Here is a 19,891-nt window from a genome sequence, read left to right on the forward strand (position 1 = left end):
AGCCGAGCACCATAACCACTGACCCACCTCGGCGGCCATGAAATGTAAAAGATTATCACTGTTCCCGAGAAGGGGATTTCATATGGGTTTTTAATACCTTCTAGTTTGTCTGATCTGACACGTTTAAGATTTTGGGTACACTTTTCTGCAGCTCGGCATTCCCCATGCTTGAGGGTGACTAGTTTTTTACAGCATGTAGCTCCGCTCCAAAAAGCTTGCATCTTTTCATCTTGCTGTAAAACCTGACATGCAGCTGCATACTGATTCGACCAGGTGCCTGCCTCGTCGGTGGCAGCTGTGTAAGAAAGTGGAGCCGTTAAAACTTTCCTAATCGAACAAACGAATATTCGTCAAGATCTTTCGTGAAGTGCTAGCACTTCACGCCTCTCTTTGATCAAAACTTCTTGCACAACGGGCACTGACAGGATTCAAAAAGCTTGATGCCTTTAGCCAAGTTCTTTCCTCGAAAATAAAACTTGCCAGCCGCAAGGCAGACTGGAAGCGGCGCGAACGTGTTGCCATGTAGTCACGAAAAATCGTCTGCTACGGCACGAAGCCATGTCGCTCGGGACGCCAAACTGGCCGTTGGCGGCGCTGAACGTAGCGCCGCCGGTTATTAGATTAGCTCTAGGCGCCCACGGCCAAACCACAAACGAGGCAGTACAAGGGGATATGGGCTGGGCATCGTTCGAAGCACTGGAAGCTAAGAGTAAAATACTATATGAAGAACGCCTGAGGAAATTGGACGTTAACAGGTGGGCAGCTAAGGTATTTAAATATTTGTACAGAAAGAGCGTTGACTCACAGCGGAGGAAAAGAACTATAAAACTAACCAGTAAGTATGCAGGTCATGAGGACGGAGAAAGAAAGAGCATTAAACGACAGGTTAAAAACGCGCAAGTTAAAAATTGAATGAATTCAATGGAAAAGAAACATAGTGTAGAACTATATCGATACTGGAAAAGGCAGATCAGGAAAGAATTTTTCTGTGATAACTCAAGAGGCAGTGCCCTACTTTTTGAAGCTAGGTCAGGGTGTCTTAGAACGCGAAGCTACAAAAAGAAATTTAACGAAGAAGATGACACATGTGCAGTGTGTGGTAGATCTGTGGAAACAATTGAACACCTCATAATCAAATGTGATGGTATCCATCCGGATGTCGATGCAGGCGCAGTCACTCTTCCTGAGGTCCTAGGGTTTAGAGATAACAATGGTCATGTAAATAAATCTGCAGTGAAAATTAGCAAAAAGTGATTGGAGTATTGGTGGCTGAAAAGCAGAGATGTGACATAAGGTTAGAATTGTAGGAAACCGTAGGTAAAGATGATGGCGATTCTTAATGAGAATTGCCAACACAGTGAACAAAAAAATAAAAAAGAAAAGCTGAGCATGGTGGCAACTGCTACCACCCCGTTTCAAAAGGGGCGCTCCTATCCATCCATCCATCCATCCATCCATCCATCCATCCATCCATCCATCCATCCATCCACCCGGTGGAGGCGCCTGGCGGCGCACGGTGCCTATAAAAGACTTGGTAGCTTACTTATAAGGGATAAAATTGTCTCGAAATGCTTAACAAAATTGCACTGAAAAGCTGTCATGCGTTTTCAAAAAACAGGAATCCCACCTTTTCTCCAACTTCAGTCAAATCTCCACTCTTCAGCTTGTTGATATCGTCCACGAGTTGGCAACTACGAATAACCAGCTCGTAGAAAGCAGGCTCCATCGGTTTGCCGTAAAGGATGTTGTCTCTTATCGTCATGTTGTGCACAATTGGAAGCTGCGGGGCGAAAGCTATACGTCCCTGAAAAAAAAACAAAAAAAAAACAGAAAACTCTTTCGTACACTTTCAAGTCTTATTACCATCACGCGCTCAAGGATTTGAATTCGAACTACTTGATGTACTTCTATATTGGTAGGTGAACATTAGTAGAAAGACGAGGAAGCAGAAAATTTGCCCATGCATTCCTTTCTTTAGTTCTGCCCGCCAAGCTGGCATCGAAAACGTATCGTAAGATGTTGTGCCACCCTTGCCGTTAGGTGAGTACGCTGAACACTTTAATAAGTGTTTACTTTAAGTCGTTTAAATCTTTAATAACTCTTCCTCACAGACCATCAGTTCTATGCTCGCCCCTTTTGCTATTACAAAAAATAACTGTAATGACCGCGCAATTCACACGCTGGAAGAAGCGCCGGGATGCATCAGAATCAGCGTCAAATTAGTACACCACGAATCATCGGCTTTGCATGTACTCATATTCCAACATTCTCTGGATACCGAATTCCTCCCGAACGATTCGAAACTAGCATGCATAATCCCTACGTTGAATTGCATACAGCTACGCTGATCCAAACAACTGCAGACACATTTCGCTTACTTCTGCCTGCTGCAATCTACTAGAACATTGCTTATCTCGCATTAAGGAGCATTCAAGCAGAAATCTCTCGAGAACAAGCACGGATTACTACCTAATCGATCATGCAAATCACAGCGTTGCGAACTAGTAACCGACCCTACCTTTCCGTCCAAAGTTCTTTTTACATATCCCTTATCGGGACGTGCTTTCCGGTGTCTTCAAGAGTCCTCAAACGAATGCGTTTGAAAAACAGCGGGCAGGAATCGTCTGATTTTCTGAGGAGAAAAGCTAAGCAGCGTCATCATAATGAGACTGCTGTTTATCTTAGTTTTTATGGTGCATTGAGAATCATCTTTCAGAATCTTTGTACGAGTGTACACAATTTCTATTTGTTGAGTTTAAAAACATATATTTTCAAAATTTCATCCTGACTGCAACCTGCAAACATCTGCAAAATACTACCACCATAAGATGTCGAGTTTTCCCCTTCGCTGTTTACAGGGAAACCGAAAAACTGCTCCCTTAATAGATAGCTTAGCTGTACTCACCGAGATGTTAACCTGGCCTCCAATAAGTTCCATGTCTCCCAGCATAGCAGCTAGCAGTGATGATTTGCCGCTTCCAACAAAGCCCACGATGCCAACTAGGGACTTGGGTTGTACCTCTAAGTTAATGTCTGTAAGCTGGACCTCTGATTTTTCACCGGAAGACAGAGCCCATGAGAAGCAGCCGTTTTTTATTATTACGGCACCTGAAAAAACGAAGCGCAGAACAAAAAAAAAGCAGTACGCTTGTCACAGCTAGTTCTATAGGGGTCTTTCAGTGGAGAAGAATGGCGTCGCCCTCCCGTCAGAGCATGTTCATAACCGAGAACTCCCCATAGAGAACACTGTCCGTAAGAGCAATGCCATAAGAGTCATAAGAACGATGCTGCCTTGAGTGTAGCGCTTCCTGGTCACGTGGCGCGTAGCACACTGGACGCGGCTGCACATTGTATGGATAGGTGACACATTGCACTTCGTAAGGAAAAAAAAAAGAAACAGCAAGGCAGAATGTGCAGAAAGCACGTCTTGTTTAGTGCCCCCCAGCTAAAAACACCAAAAGCCATGCAGCCATGGTACAGTGCCTTTGATTTTTTAAAAAAGTATTTTCGGGATTAGAGGTGTCTTCTTTCATTAACCTTTATTCCAATGCCTAGTGCCGATTACAAATGCGCGCCACTGTAACCAAAAAGCAATGTTTCTTGCATATAGAAATACTGCGCAAGTTACTCAGCCTGTAGTGCACTGGCAAAGTGATCCAGGTGCCATTGCTTCAAAATCTCGGCTTAACCTCTGGTACGCACATTCCTTTTCCTAGTAATAGCACAAAGACGAGATCTGCATTGTTCCATCGTTTGCTCGGCTGATTCTTTGCTGACACGATGACAAGCATTTCGTGATTCACGTACTCAGTCAGCCATGATTGATAGCCCCCAGAAGCACGCAGCGCAGGCAAAAAAACTGCCGACGTGGTGACCACTACAATCGTAAAAATACAGGCCACACAGCTTGAAACATCGATGATGCGCTTGGTTTTCTCTAGTACGTGGATTTTCCAGCGTGTGCGATGACAGTGGCCACGCCCACATTGCCCTCAAAACTGGCTGCGTTGCTTTAAAAAAAAAGCAATATTTAGAACATCAACGACAATTTGTTGCTGCCTGCATCGTGGAATTAAACGTAACGCAATTGTACGCTCTATGATGGTTCTGCTCTGACCCGTTCTTGCTCAAATACTCATGTTCTCTCATATTCTAAAGGCAGCCAACAACCAACATGCATTTAGCGTGCAATTCTTCAGTATTACCTTTCTTTGTTGGATCAGGCTTCTTCGAATCATTCTTGTTTTCTTGTTGTTCACTTGCAGTACAGAAATCTGCGGTTCTCCTGAGTGCCAGAGAAGCCTGGAAATAACATACAGAAAAGATAATGTCAGAATGAAAGCAAGCGACGCTACGCTGGTGCACAAACACGATTTCATAGAACATAGCTTTGTGAACTAGTTAACGCAGTGAGCTAGCCACAACGTCCCTCAACGAATCCGAAGTTACTTAACCGTCGCCTTCCGCTCCGCGGTTCAATTTGACGTAGCCTGTGGGGCTTTGCTTGGTTATTTCGTTAACTGTGGGATGTTCATTTGCTCGACACCATAGTCGTGCTTATTATCATCACGATTGTTTCGGCTGATTGTTTTCATGTTAGTGCTGCGTTTAGGGGAATCCCTCAAGGTGGAGTATATTTGAAATAAGGGAGTTAATGCTGATTAGCAATCACACGAACGTAGCCTCACTGCTACGAAGTAAAGATTTGCAGCCTTCGAAGAAGCTTAGGGGATTCCCGTGAACGTTGCATTAACACCGCTCCCACTTCGGGTTGATCATTTCGTTCTTGTCGGGCGTTCTGGTTAGCGTCGTTGGTATAGCGACTGCCCCAGGTAGGTGAACTAGATTCAATCCCTGCGCCAGCAGTAGGAGCTCACCTTCAAATATGAAGTTTCTGTGGAAACTGTATAGCTTTCTCTTGTATCCGTATGACTACGCTCGGCTGGGTGCTAATGAGCAGTAACTCCCTCCTGCTTTTACTGCCATGATGCTCATCATATTTCCCTCCTCAACTCTGTGTGCTTGCATCTAAGACTTTCAGATGCCTCATTTTCGTGTTCCACCCTTTAGCCATCTTTTGTACTTTCCAGCTTCCTCGCGAGGCTCGTTACAGTCGCAATCTTCAAGCCACGCCCCGCGCTGCGTTATTCACGTGCCACATTCGGTTGATCTATCTTGAAAACGTAGCAACACGAAAAAACGGGGAGAAAATAGACACAGGTACGACAGGACATATGCTGCCTGTACCTGTACCTGTGTCTGTTTTGTCTTCGTTTTTTCGTGCTGCTACGTTTTCAAGATTGATCAATACCAACTGCACCAAACTTCGGTGCTTTCGAACATTCGGTTGGAATGCTTAACAAGGGGGCTGCAGTGCGAATGATTAAGCGCCTAATAATTGCCGAAGTATTCCCCAAGGGAACGCACGACAAAAGAAGCCGAGTCGGGATCGAGACTACTTATAGCCACGCGCCGAAGCTGCCATCCTCGCTACTGCCCACGAATGAGCGAAATAACGGAGGCGTGAAGCAGCAAGAGGAAGATGCAGACACTCCGTAATCGCTGATTCCCGTGGGTGACGAAACTGCAATGTTTCTTTGTACGTGTCGAGTCGCATGCTCATAATGATCCTATGTATAACCCAACACCTGTCGTTTTCGATCTATGGCTCGCTCCGCAGCGCGCTATACTCAAGAGTGACGCCCTTGAGTGTTATTCCGAGAATGAAAGAAAAATAATTTCGACTGGTGACCTTAAGAGAAAGTGATTGTTTTCACGTGCTTTTAGGTGCATGTGGTTCCACTCGCAAGGAAAAACTTTCTTTGGAAACTGTCAGCAGTCGGCAGACTTCGTTTTTCTGATTGGTTGATTTATGGGGTTTAACCTCCTAAAGCAACTCAGGCTATGAGAGACGCCGTAGTGAAAAGCTCTGGAAATTTCGACCACTTGGGGTTCTTTAACGTGCACTGACATCGCACAGTACACGGGCCTCTAGAATTTCGCCTCCATCGAAATTCCACCGCCGCGGCCGGAATGGAACCCGCGTCTTTCGGGTCAGCAGCCGAGCACCATAACCGCTGAGCCACCGCGGTGGCCACTTCGTTTTTCTATTTTTGGTGTTGTTGCACAGCGCCGCTCTCGAGTGCCGTGAATGCTGAGCTGCAGTGTATATTGCAATGGCATAGCATAGCATCTTGTACGGCACTGCTTTCGTTTCATGAGCTCTAAAGAATAAGGGTAATGAGCAGAAAGTAAAAGGCATAAGGCTATTGAAGATTCAATTATTGCCGTTGAGTCTGTCATTTTTTGTTTGCCCCTTGCGACGGGCTGATATTGCCTTCGGATACTACTTCTAGTCAATATTTATTTCTAGAGCTTTATCATTATTTTCATTACTTCATGAAATTGCGGTTCCACATAAGTTGCCGGTAGGGGCCCAAGTTTTTACGCTTGCTGCCAATAGACATTTCTAGTTACTAAATCCGAATGCCAAATTTTCCAAGGTCATTTTCTGCGCTGTTATCGTCACACTTGACAGGGACGAAAATATTATCGCTACAATCTTTTCCTAGTGCCTGCGACAAAAAAAAATTACGGCGAAATAAACCAGGTGGTCGACAATCAGAAGGTGTATCAGCCATGAGCCCTCGGCACAAAAACAGCTTACACACACGCCGCCGCATAATGAAAATAATGATTGGTAGCCCTCGTGTGCATTGGTTACCCCATAATGCTGTTGTTTGGCAGCTTAGCAGCCGTGACAATATTTTGGCACCATCAAGTATTAAAAACTGGCGCTGTGATATGGAGCAACGCTCCCCTTTACTGTCGATCCGTCTTTCTGGAAATGCAGCTTACCTGGCTGAATAACCTGAGCGCAATCGCACTGCTGTTCATGGGTAGGTCAGTCATGTAGAGCAGCGACACGCACGAGAACGACAGCACTGGCGTCAGTATGATGCCGGGTTCCAGCAGCGAAAGAGTTGAGAACATGATGATCATGAGCTGCGAAAGGTGCAACAATACTGTTAGCCTGAAAATTTTCGTTCTTCTTTTCCTGATATTTTCATTCTTATGACATGAACCAGTGAATATACGAAACCATCTAGCTTCTCTTGCTTCTCGAACTTGCGTTACCCAGTCACCATTCTCCCCCCCCTCACCCCCCCCCCCCCCCCCGTTCGCCCACTGTAATGTCCATAAAAGCCTTTGGGGTACACAAATAGAAATAAAACAGTCCTATTGAGCACAGCGGTTCCTATACAGACATTGAAAATTTTGGACGTTATATAATCTTGGACAGCGTCTTTACAAACCATCCCAGCCATAGGAAGCATATATTCTAATGTGATGTTCGCCGTCCGCTTAAATGACACTGAGTTTGTTATCATTCAACAGATACTTTCGTCGCATATAAACAAATGTCTCGAGGTCGCAGACGGGCGTGCATACCCACGCCATCGTATTTCGCACTGAACCGGCACTGTTACGAACCAGTTGCTTCACCTTGGACGCTAAAATACAAGGAATCTTTTTTTTTAATTACTAACATTTATGTAACTAGGCAGCTGACTCAATCAGTTAGATTATTGCAGCTTACAACTTGGTTTGATTTGTTCTCATCCTTTATTAGTAAAAGGAAGCATGATATATGGTTTATTGTTTGGTTTATTGGGGTTTAACGTCCCAAAGCGAATCAGGCTATGAGGGACGCCGTAGTGAAGGGCTCCGGAAATTCCGACCATCTGGGGTTCTTTAGCGTGCACTGACATCGCACAGTACATGGGCCTCTAGAATTTCGCCTCCATCGAAATTCAGCCACCGCAGCCGCGATTGAACCCGCGTCTTTCGGGTCAGCAGCCGAGCGCCGTAACCACTGAGCCACCGCGGCAGGGCAGGAAGCATGATATAGTTTTTTTCAAAAATGCTATAAAATGCTTCACTTGTATTTCGCACCCGTGGATAACAGCATAGCCAGTTTTATTTTTATTCTTTCATCCCATGTCAAGGCATAATAAACCGCCACTACTAAAACTGTGTGGCCTTGTAGGGCCAATATTGCTATGTCATTTATCATAGATAGATAAGTTTGAATCCTTGAAAGTGGCATTAATCATTTAAGAATGCTTGTTTTCTAAGTTGGAACAACAATAATACCAGACCATTTAGGAAAGGTCGCTCTCATCACCGCTGCGATAACCCGTTTTCTCGGTACCTTGAACCATCTTTTCATTCCCAGATCGTTATTCATCGCCAGGCCGGCCGCATATGGTGCTCCGGGCCCGCAGCCCCATATGCGGTCGAAGGAACCACCGCAATTGAAGGCGAACTCCACGACGGGAGTTGGAAAACTCTTTCCCTGCAAAAGCAATTCGGACACAAGCCGAAGATCATTAATCAAGGCGCCGCAGGAGACGCGGGAGGGACGCCATTGCCGCCGCCTTGCTCCCCACCAGCGACCAGGGTGCTGGCGCAACAATTAAGAAGGACACGACAACCTGCACAGCAAGCAAAACAAAGCCCCGTCCACTGCCCAAGACGAGAAAGGTACCCATTCCACGACTGCGGGGTGGTGAGTATAAGATCGTGTTTCGTCCCCGCTGCCCAGTCAAGCTCACGGACTTGGCGTGGCTCAACTGCAGCACGCAGTTGGCACCGCAAAAAAAGATTCCGGGACCGGTGGCGGCAGAAAACGGCACCTGCGGATTCACCCGGAAAACAACACCTTTACCGTAAGCTCGCCGGACAAGACGCGTGCAGCGCTGAAGATGCTCAGCGTCGGAAAAGAACAGTACGAGATGAACGCGTATGTTCCACCGCCAGACGACTCAAGGCGAGGAATCGTCTTCAATGCCTACAGTTACGAAACGGACGAGGAGATTTACACCGAGTTCCGGAAGCGAAACCAAAAACTCAACGTGGTCGGCGGACGCCGGCTGGTTCAAGACACATGATAGTCGCGACAGCATGGACGTAGCTGCCGAAGTGAATTCCATACCTGGTTTGTGACCTCCGACTCTTTCCTTTTCATGACCGTGTCGAGGCATGTTATAACTTCTTGAGAAAAACAGCACTTGCAGACAAAGGATCGACCAGAACGAGAAGGACACGCAACTCCTTCTCGTGCTGGTCCTTTGTCTGCAAGCGCTTTTTTTCTCAAGATGTACCCCAACCAACTCGCCCAGCAACACACCTTGCTCATGTTATAACTGCCGGAAGGTGACGCATTGGACAGATGTGTGACCGTTGCCTCGCAGAAACCTGTGTCGCCGTTGTGGCGGGGAGCATCCATCCCCGCCGGAAGGGGCGCAGCCTACATGCAACTCCAAGTGCATCGTATGCACCGGGGGCCACCACACCGGTAGCAGAAACTGCAAGTACCGCTTCATCAAGCGCAAGTATGGGAGTTGCGTTGACACCGATGTGAATCAAGGGACGGATGGTCGAGCGGAAGAGCAAGACAGGTCCAGACCTCGGGACAAGCACCAGCCGGAGAACGGCTACAGGAGTCGTTCATCCTCCTTCTGGGTTCTGACTGATAATCGTGGGCGGTCCTCGTCAAAAGGCCGCAACCTCTGAGGAGTTCCAGCTGGGAGAAAAACCCATCCGTCGGACGCAAGTCGGTCGGGTGGAAACCGGACGAGCAAACAGAAGCTTCTGGAGGCCCGTGTACTGTGCGATGTCAGTGCACGTTAAGGAACCCCAGGTGGTCGAAATTTCCGGAGCCCTTCACTACGGCGTCCCTGATAGCCTGGGTCACTTTGGGACGTTAAGTCCCAATAAACCAAACCAAACCAATCTTCGTAAGCAGGTGAGGGAGTTGCCTAATTCCATATTAGATCTGCAGTCCGAGATTAAGGAACGCAACAAGTCAAAACAAAAATCCGGCACAAAAGCGGTGGCAGACGCGCCAGTACTGGCTCCAAACGCGATTAACACCGCAACGCCCGCGATAGGAACACAGGGTGATTCTGCGGGTGGACCTCAGAATAAAAACGCGATGGACACCGAAACGGTTAACACACTCAAAAGGCAGGCCCCTCCCGATAAACATGAGGAGATTGGGCAGAACGAGCCGAAGAGGAGGCAGGCTCTCTCGGAAGAGGGCAGGTCCACTTTGAAGGCTAGGTCAGAACTCTTAACGCAGCTGAAGGAGAGCATGGATGCTCAAGACGCTAGGATAAACACCCTCGAAAATCGGCTGGAGGTTAGGATCATCGGACTGCAGAACAAAATCGAGCGCTTAGTTGTGTACATGAATGAAAGATTCGATGAGCTCCCGCAGCTCATATGTCAGAAACTAGACATTCAAGATGGCGCGCAACAACAAACGCCCACAACAAATTAGGGTGTGGCAGTGGAACTGCAGGGGGTTCGGAAAAAAGAAGAGACACCTGCACCTGCACGTGCAAAGCGTCGTGGTGAAGCCCTATTATTGCACTGCGAGAAAATAGGGGGCTAGTTTCTCTACTCAACTATAAGGCATAACGTCAGTTTGGCGTGGCGGAGGAGCTGGATCTACTCACCGTCATCCTAGTTTACCGGAATATTACAGCGATCCAGCACGAGATAGAAGACGCCAAAGCGGATTACACGCTAGTAGAAGTGGTTCTCAGAAAAAAAACGCAACCAAACGTATTCATCCTTAACGCATCCAGCTCCCCTAAAGACAGGAACTCGGGCGTCCTGGACCTCTTCAGACGTGCGGGTAGGACGCCGGTTGTCATCTCTGGGAACTTTAACAAGCGACATCAGGCGTGGGGACATCATAAAGACGACCCGAAGGCCGCAAAGCTGTAGGAAATCAAGACCTGTGCTTAACCATTTTAAACAGCCCACAACAACAAACCTGTATAGGCAATAGGGCTAGTAAAGATACGAGCCCCGACCTCACGTTGACGAGGAACGTTCAGAGGGCTGAGTGGCTCAATGCAGGCGTGCCTTTAGGCAGCGACCACTGTGTGGTCTCTTTTACCTTCGACATGATGCAATACAAACGCAGACCGACCCTGGTTAAAGTTACTAATTGGGATAGATTCCGCACTCTCAGAGAGACGCGGGCCGGTGGTGGCATAACCGATCTGGAAGCCTGTGTAAGCGATCTCAAGCGAAACGCTGAGTGCGCTGAGGCAGACAAACGGCTCATGCACATGTGGGAAGCGCATGCGTCCCTATTGGGCAGGTGGAAGTCGAGAAAGCACAATAGGAGGCTGAGACTCCGTATTTACAGGCTGGAAAGAGAGATTGAAGGCCATGCCGATGAGCTCAACAGGCTACAATGGTGGCAGATATGTGACGGAATAAACGGGCAACCAGGAATTAGGAAATCGTGGTTTCGCTGCGGCACCTACTAGACCGACTCAGACTAAGTCCGCGGCCCGGACGTGCCCGAACCAGATAGTACATCAGTACAATGACACGAGTGAAGAACTACTGAACGACTGAATACCTAAACAAGACAGGGGTGAGAACGCAGTTGCGGTGTATACTGGGGAGGAGAATGAGGCACTAGACGTGGACATCATGGCCACAAAAGTGATTGCTGCAATGGGGAGACTATGCAACTATGGATGGACTATGGATGGAGTAACTAACAAAATCATCAGAAATCTGGATGACGACTCAGTCCAGGTCCTAACAGACTACATGAACGAGTGCTGGAAAGGAGAGAGCCTGCTGCCGGCATGGAAACATGCAAGAGTCACTTTCATACCGAAACCCGGCAAGAAGCTGAACATCGAGAACCTTAGACCTATCTCCCTCGCGTCTTGCCTGGGTAAGCTCAGGGAGCACGTGTTTCTCACGCGTTTGCAGGACTATGTAGAGATCTGTCACCTTGTGCCGCACGAGATGATCGGATCTTGGCTTCACCTGTCCACGCAGGACGTAATCCTACAACTCTCTCGGTATATCGTAGACACGGGGAACGGTCATGGTACGCGAGCCATCCTGGGTTTGAATTAGAAGAAAGCGTTTGATAACGTTTCGCACGAGGCAATACTCGCAAACCTCTCAAATTTCAACGTATGGCGGCACACTAAGAGTACATAAGAGATTTTTTTGTCTAACAAGACAGCGCAGCTAACTGTAGGGGAACTGAAGTCTGAAAACATTCCACTGAAAAGTAAGGGTACCCCGCAGGGGTCGGAGTTATCCCTTTTTAATTCAACACCACGCTGCTCACACTCCCTAGGAAGCTTGACGGCACAGCGGGTATTAGAAATACCGTATATGCTGAGGACGTCACGATTTAGATAAATCACGAATCGAACGGGCACATCGAGACGGCCCTACAAGAGGCGGCGGACGTCGTAGACGCCCACGCCCGTTGGGCAGGACTGGAATGCTCCCTACAAAAGTCGGAAATGCTGGTAATCCGTAATAACGGAAGGGCCTGCAAAACGAAGGCCAAACTGAATGCAATTGACAAATAACGGAAGCTAAATTCCTCAACTAGAAGCGATACGGGTCCTTGGAATGCTTATATAGTCCAACAGATGAAACAGAGTAACGCTGGACAGGTTGAAGACCTCGGGCCAGCAGACCATGCGTCTCATTAAGCGCGTGGCGACTCGGCGAAAAGGCATGAGAGAGCGCGACACATGTCGGCTCGACCAGGCTTTGGTCGTCAGTCGGCTCATGTACGCTACCCCTTACCTTGATCATAAGAGAGCAGAGAGGGAAAAGCTGAACTGCCTGATAAGGCAGGCGAACAAGGCAGCTCTCAGCCTCCCCAGAAACACGTACACCGCGGGACATCTGTCGCTTGGGGTTCATAAAGCCCTGGAAGACCTCACTGAGGCACAACTTACATAGCAGCAGCTTACGGAGCAGCGGCTCATGCAGACAGATACGGGGCTCTACATTTTGAAAAGCTTACGCATAGAGGGCGTGAACAGGTAATGTTATCGACAAAGGTGCGCGAATACATTAAGTCAAACCTATCCCGAAGAACATGCAAGCGGACCGTCACGAAAACCGGAGGACGGCCAGGGCCAAGACGCTAAGCAAAAAGTATCTAGTGGTTGATAGTGCCATGTATGTTGATGGGGTACATTACAACATTACAGGCAAAGACGCTTTCGCCGTGAGCACGGTGAGCATCTACCGCAGGGTAGCGGCTACAGTGGTCACAGACCGAGTAGAAGACGCCGAAGAGGCTGCAATAGCACTAAAGATGTTTCAGGAAGGCACCAGCACGACTACGCCACTGCATATAAAATTCTTCGTACGATGCTAAATTACAGGAAGTAATTGGATCTGGTGTGGGCCCCAGTCCACGCGGGTGTTCCAGGGAACGAGGCCACTCACCAGTTTGCTCGAAGTTTTGTCATCCGAGCCGGTGACGGGGTCTCAGACCCTGATATCCCAAAGGGTGAGACACTAATTACATATCAGGCTATAACCACCTATTACATACAGCTTACAGCGAGCCTGCCTCCTCCGCACGTTCCGCTAAGCCGCGAACAGGCTACCATGTGGAGGCGGCTGCAAACGCTGTCGCAGCCAAACCCGTGGACGTATTCCAATATCTTTCCCGATTTGGTAAATCCGTACCGTCAGCTGTGCGGCAAGCCTGACACCATAGACCACAAAATCTGGGACTGCACGGAGGGTATGCCTCTGGCAGATCTAGTCACACCTCCCACGTTTGAAAAATGAGAAGCTGTTCTCGCCAGCCCGGACCCGGATGTTCAGTCCAGGGCCTCGGCAAGAGCGCAGGAGGTCGCCGGCAGACTTAAACTGCCGGCCACTTGGAGCGGCTGAAGAATTACGATGATCACCAACCTCGTACTGACGATAAAGTTCTCTCTCTCTCCCTCACCGTCAGAAATATTTCTTTCAACCGGACTACAGACCAGCGTGAAGTAACCACTCACTGAGAGGAAAATAAACCAAATGCAGGGCAGACAACAGTGAAAATGACATTTTTCACAAAATACCAAATGAATGAAAAAGGTTTCCTAACTACGAAGTATACCCAGTGTGCAGATAATCTCTGCCTCATATTCGTGATATTCCAGCCGCGCTGAACACTTTACTGTTGATTATTTTTACCTGCTGTTATTTTGTACCTTTATGTTAAAACTGTTCTCCCCCCACCCCCCACCCCCCCACAAACACACATTAAATATAATGTTATGTTTATTGCTTTCAGTAGATTGATAAATATAGTAAGAATAGAAACGCAAATGGTAGCCTCATAGCGTTCTTACAGTTGGCAGCCAGTCTTCGACAGAGAAAAACATATGGACAAAAGTGACAACATGTAGCTCAAAAAGACACGTTAACTGTCTTCTAATGGCTGCATATACAATTGAAACTAACTGTTATTAATGCTAAGAAAAGCACAGTCCAATGCCCTTTTTTAGGTCGTGCTGCTTATAGGGGCAGATAATGCCGCAGTCGGACAACAAGCTCACCGATCTTGAAAAAAAGGAAAAAAAAATGTCGCTGCTGGGATCTAAACCAGCGACCTGCGCCTTTTGAGTGCTCTGCTCTATCTAAAACTCGCTGCCACAAATAGTACATTATGGTTCTCGCATAGCTGCAGGCCTTTCTGTTGGACTTAGTTCTGCGTGAAACTTTGAGTGCAATAAGGCACACCACATATGCTACTAAGCAAAAGTGTGGCACTATTGAGTGCTCTTATTGTTGGGCTGCACCTGAGATACATGCCTTGCAAAGTAGAAGGCGAGACAGCTACCGCTTCTGCTGAATTGGAGGAACCCTGCGCGTGACCACCGAAGGTCGTGAATATGAATCCCAGGGGCTGCGAGTGATAGTTGGTGTTTTTTTCTCCTAGCTAGTTAGATCGTCTATGTGATTTACGGCACTTTGACTCCTCTTATCAATGCCACGTTCAAGATATAGCATCCTACATCTTTTTCATACATTCCAGTCAGTGTTCACTTCATTCACATGTGTGCTTAACGTGCCCGTCACCTTCCTATTCCTATGGTATGGATATTAAAGCACAAGCTTAAATATCCATATGCTACTAACGACATATTTCTCTCCGAAGTAACACACTACAAGTATCTAGGACTCTGGATCACTAATGATCTCACTTGGACTAAGCACCTTGAATATGTAGTAGCTAATGCTAACCGCAAATTATTCTTCTTGAGGAGGGCTTTGAGACTTTCCACCCCTTCTGTCCGTCTGCTCGCATACAAAAGTGTAATTCTGCCGATACTAGACTATGCATGTGTAATTTGGGACCCTTTCACCAAGACTAACATCACCAAGATGGAAATGGTGCAAAGAAAAGCAGTTCGCTTCATATATAATAGCTCTGGACGTACATCAGTAACCGAACTACTAATGAAAGCAAACCTGCCACCATTAACGCAAAGAAACCGTGTATCACGACTAAAATTCCTCTTTCAACTTATTAACGGTCATTATAAAACCGACCTCACGGGAATAGTTAGTTTTTCATCTGGGTATTCTACAAGGCAGAGACACAGTCGCACAATAACCGCCTTTAGCACCCATAATAACTGTTTTAAGTATTCTTTCTTTCCCCGAACAGTAACTGAATGGAATCTACTAACCAATGATCAAATTTCAAAATCATCACTGTCGGCATTTGTTTTAGGTATTGTTTAGAAACGTGTTGTCTTTAACTGTTTATACGCTCCATGGATCTAATTTGTATTATATGCTTTGTCTGTGTTATTGTTTTCATTATGTATTTATTGTATCCCACCCTGCTAAAATCCCCAGAGGGGATTGCAGTATTGATAAATAAATAAAATAAATAAAAATTAAAGTGAACAGTTTTTCTTCCAGCGTGCAGGAAAAAAGATGTAAAACAGAGCATGCATGGTTGAAACAAACCACTGAGCTTGTAGACGAGTAGATGCAGTCCATGATGGCGTCCAGCATGTTTGCACGAACAAGCCACTTGAGCTCCTCATCTCTGTAGCGCAAGACATTCTTCCGCAGGGCGTCTTCCCAGGCGTACATCTTGACCACACGAATCGTTGACAGGAGATCGGTGGTGGCTTTCAGACGTTCATCTCGAGCCCGTACTGCGTGCTTCTGTAGAATTTGAACAGTCTCTTGTTTACAACATTCGGGCTTTTTTCCCGAATGTGTTGTTTGAGTTCTTTGGATATTTATTCGTTGACAAATGCAAGTAAACATCTATGTCTTTCTGCCTGCAGCAGAACGTTCGCTTGAAAAACTGTCCTGAAGAACATTACCAACCGGTACTGTATGAGCCTTTCCTTAAAGCATCTGCCTTGGGATGCAAATTTGCTAGCGAACCACATCGATCTAAATCCAGAAAGCTTTTCATGAATTCTCGACACAGCTCAGGATAGCACTTATAAACTAGATCATCATTTGGCAAAATAAGCTTCTCACAACTCGCTACAGCGAGCCTGGTTCCTTTCAGAAAAGCAACAAAATCCATTCCGGAGGAACTCTCTTCTGAGAAGACAAACAGTACCAAAATGCGCGAGGGTGAGCACATCATTCGTGAAACAGGTTAACTTTTCACGGACAGAAACCAAACGAAGACACGACACATAGCGTTTCACCAATCACGAAACACCAATTAGGCCCATTTTTCCACTAATGAACAAATACCTACGCATGTGTGTAGGGCACGAAGGCATGTGGATAAGTAAAGCCAAGGTAATCAAGGCGGTGTCGGCTAACGATTGACATAAACACGCACCTAGTGTATGGTGCGCAGCACTGCCGGGGTTTTTCGTAGTACAGCTAAGCTCTCAAGTGAACGCCGCCGGTTATATTGTGCATGAACTCCGAACACCACAAATATGAGCACATTACTGTTCACCGCCTTCCTCGCAGGTTAGCATCAGTTGATCGTATGCGCGAATTTTTAGTCACGGTATGGCATGGTATGGTATGGTATGGTATGGTATGGTATGGTATGGTATGGTATGGTATGGTATGGTATGGTATGGTATGGTATGGTATGGTATGGTATGGTATGGTATGGCATGGTATGGTATGGTATGGTATGGTATTGTGTGGTGTGGTGTGGTGTGGTGTGGTGTGGTGTGGTATGGTATGGTATGGTATGGTATGGTATGGTATGGTATGGTATGGTATGGTATGGTATGGTATGGTATGGTGTGGTGTGGTGTGGTGTGGTGTGGTGTGGTGTGGTGTGGTGTGGTGTGGTGTGGTGTGGTGTGGTGTGGAGTGGTATGGTATGGTATGGTATGGTATGGTATGGTATGGTATGGTATGGTATGGTATGGTATGGTATGGTATGGTATATGTGAGGTTTGATGCCCTCATACTACAATGTCGGTCGTTACACACGGTGTAATGGAGGGCTGAGCAATGTCTCATAATCTGGCATGGACACTAGATAGAGCCTTTACCGTAATCGCCTATCCCCTGATCCCCAACCTGCTTGTTGCGCTTGTCCGCCGTCTTTCTTACGTCCCTGGGTTTGCCGCGCTTTACGCTTACTATTGATCACCAACAAGCCCCCACCCATACATTATTGCTTCTTGCCTACCTTGGCATTCAAAACCTACCATCAGTACAGTGTGCAGTGTTTTACTTTGCTCACTGTCGATTCCACGTCTTCGTAGAAGCTTTTAACGACCTGGTCGACATGGCTGGATGTAAGCGCGTATGTTTGTACCACCTTCATTTTGTACTTCTTATTAAGCTTAGTTAGGATAGCTGCCACTCTTTCGTTAACACCAAAGAATTTTTATGTTTCCAGCTTCATCCTGATCGATGAGGAATCCCCACCTTGTTCTTGTCTGTCGGCTAATCCAAGATAGCATCGTACGTGCCCGCCCCTTAGTACTGTATACGTCTCATCTATCGTCGTGACCTCACTAAGCTCTATGACCTTCTATTTTATGCCCGCTGGTCCCTAGAACAGCCGTGCTAGACCAGATTCACGGCATTAAGTTCTAGCGTCAAACGTCGTCATGTTCAGTTCCCTACGGTGTCCTGTCCGGAGCAGCAAGATTTTAGCTCTCTTGACTGTGTCACAGGTCTGACCACCGCCTATGTCAGTTGCCCCGCAGCTGCGGGGAACTAAGGGCCGAGGGTTAATCGTGTAATCATATAAGAGGTTGTGGAACAAACGCGGGTGAACGACATCCTAGTCGAAATCACGAGAAAAATGGGCTTGGGCAGGGCATGTAATGCGAAGGCAAGATAACCGCTGGTCCTTTAGGGTAACGGAGTAGATTCCAAGAGAAGGCAAGCGTAGCAGGGGGCGGCAGAAAGTTAGGTGGGCAGATGAGATTAAGAAGTTTGCGGCGATACGGTGGCCGCAGCTTGCGAAGGACAGGATTAATTGGAGAGACATGGGAGAGGCCTTTGTTGTGCAGTAGGCGTAGTCAGGCTGACAACGATGATGATAATGACTAAACTAGGGCTTCCAAATGCTTTTCTGGTGAGGGAGTGCGTTGTCGGCTCTGTCCACGAGCTGTGCAATTCAATCAAGAAAATTTTTTTTTGTAGAGAATTGCGTGGCACTGGGATTCGAACCGCGGTCCTCTTGTACGCGTGGCGGAGGCTCTACCTCCATGCCTTCGCTGCACTCTGGCGCTCAGAGCAATTTTGTGCGGGGACGTATAAGAGGACGTAACGTATTATTCTACTGCATATGTATTCAAATTGCCGTTTTAGAAGACCACACATCGCACGATCATGGTAAAATGGTAGCATTTGGCCTGATTCCTGCCTGTATACACTTCCAAAATTCTATAAAGGCTGCCCATAATCCGTTCGAAATACGACGACAAAGGGTGTTTAAGGCTTTTTATATGTATATTAATTGGTAATACTGGAGAAGTTCGGCAGTTTGAAAAGTAACATGAATGCCGAAGCAACTGACAGTAACAGCTGAAGTAAAGAGGGCGAACGAAATTTACGAAATGAAAGTGAGAGAGGCACAGGGCTGTAAGAATGAGGGTGAGAGAAGAAAAACAAAACTGAAGGCATCTTCCCCTCTGTGCTCGTAATTGACGACCCACTTCTGAGTTCTCCTCTACCAGCGCGAACCGCCACACTTACCCAGTTACGCTTCTGAAGCAAGGAGGCGAAGATTGGCAAAAATAGAACCAAAAGATTCCATGCGGCACAGCACAGCGCCGGTCCGACGCCGGTGCGTGCAGCCAGCATCCAGTAGAGCAGTGGGAGAAACAGTGCTCCGAAAAGTGGCACGGGAAACACGAAGAAAAAGCTGCATATTATCCAGGAATCCACGCTGATCATCGAAGCCACGTGACCTGCCGGGTACCGCGCTTTGCTCTGCGCAGACATCGTCGTCACCTGGACCACAACACATCGTGGCGCTGTCAACCCCAAGAGAACCCACAGATGAACTTCGCCAGAGGCAACCTTAAGCCGAAGTGGCATGTCCCCTCACCATTGCGCCCAGTAAAACGAGAGATGACCGATCGTTACTAACCTTTGTGAAGAGAAGCCCCTGAAGCATGGAGCGTACTCTGCATGCAAAGATTGTCAACAGGTCCATCTGGTAGCACGTGACCAGAAACTCAAAGGTAGTTGTAGCAGAAAAAAGCAGCACGGCGGTCGTCATTTCCGTTTTGTTTGTGCTATTTATCAGCAACCTGCAAATGAAAAGATCATGGCAATTAAACCAAAGAAAGTTGAAAACTTCTGTTCCTGTTTTGGATAGCTGTGAACGAACGAAGGAAAAAATAAAAAGACAAGAACTTCCGATCCCGCACATTCGCCAACCATTCAGCCTTCAGTGGCCGCGGCGGTCGTCAGTGAAAACTTGCCAGGCACACTTCGTTTCCTGACGGCGTCTGGACTGCATGATGGGGAATGACTTTGCCATGTGCTAGTTGTTCACTAAGTTCATTTTCTCGTGAGCTACCCTTTCTCCTTTACCCTTATGTCA

General features: G+C 47.1%; 1 protein-coding gene across 1 annotated transcript in view; it reads right to left on the reverse strand.

The window, feature by feature from the left end:
* The window catches only part of LOC149337567 (ATP-binding cassette sub-family C member 3-like), a 162,192-nt gene that overhangs the window by 81,611 nt on the left and 60,690 nt on the right, over positions 1–19,891 (reverse strand). The window contains exons 8-14 of the mRNA XM_089553465.1: positions 19,433–19,595; positions 19,036–19,293; positions 15,847–16,050; positions 6,859–7,005; positions 4,206–4,302; positions 2,906–3,108; positions 1,628–1,804 (exon numbers count right to left, since the gene is read on the reverse strand). Of these exons, the coding sequence (XP_089409591.1) occupies positions 1,628–1,804; positions 2,906–3,108; positions 4,206–4,302; positions 6,859–7,005; positions 15,847–16,050; positions 19,036–19,293; positions 19,433–19,595 (1,249 nt within the window). The remainder of the gene's footprint in view (positions 1–1,627; positions 1,805–2,905; positions 3,109–4,205; positions 4,303–6,858; positions 7,006–15,846; positions 16,051–19,035; positions 19,294–19,432; positions 19,596–19,891) is intronic.

Source organism: Amblyomma mixtum, chromosome 7 (assembly GCF_055824585.1).
Source record: "Amblyomma mixtum isolate Tamu chromosome 7, ASM5582458v1, whole genome shotgun sequence".
NCBI classification, from domain to species: Eukaryota; Metazoa; Arthropoda; class Arachnida; order Ixodida; family Ixodidae; genus Amblyomma; species Amblyomma mixtum.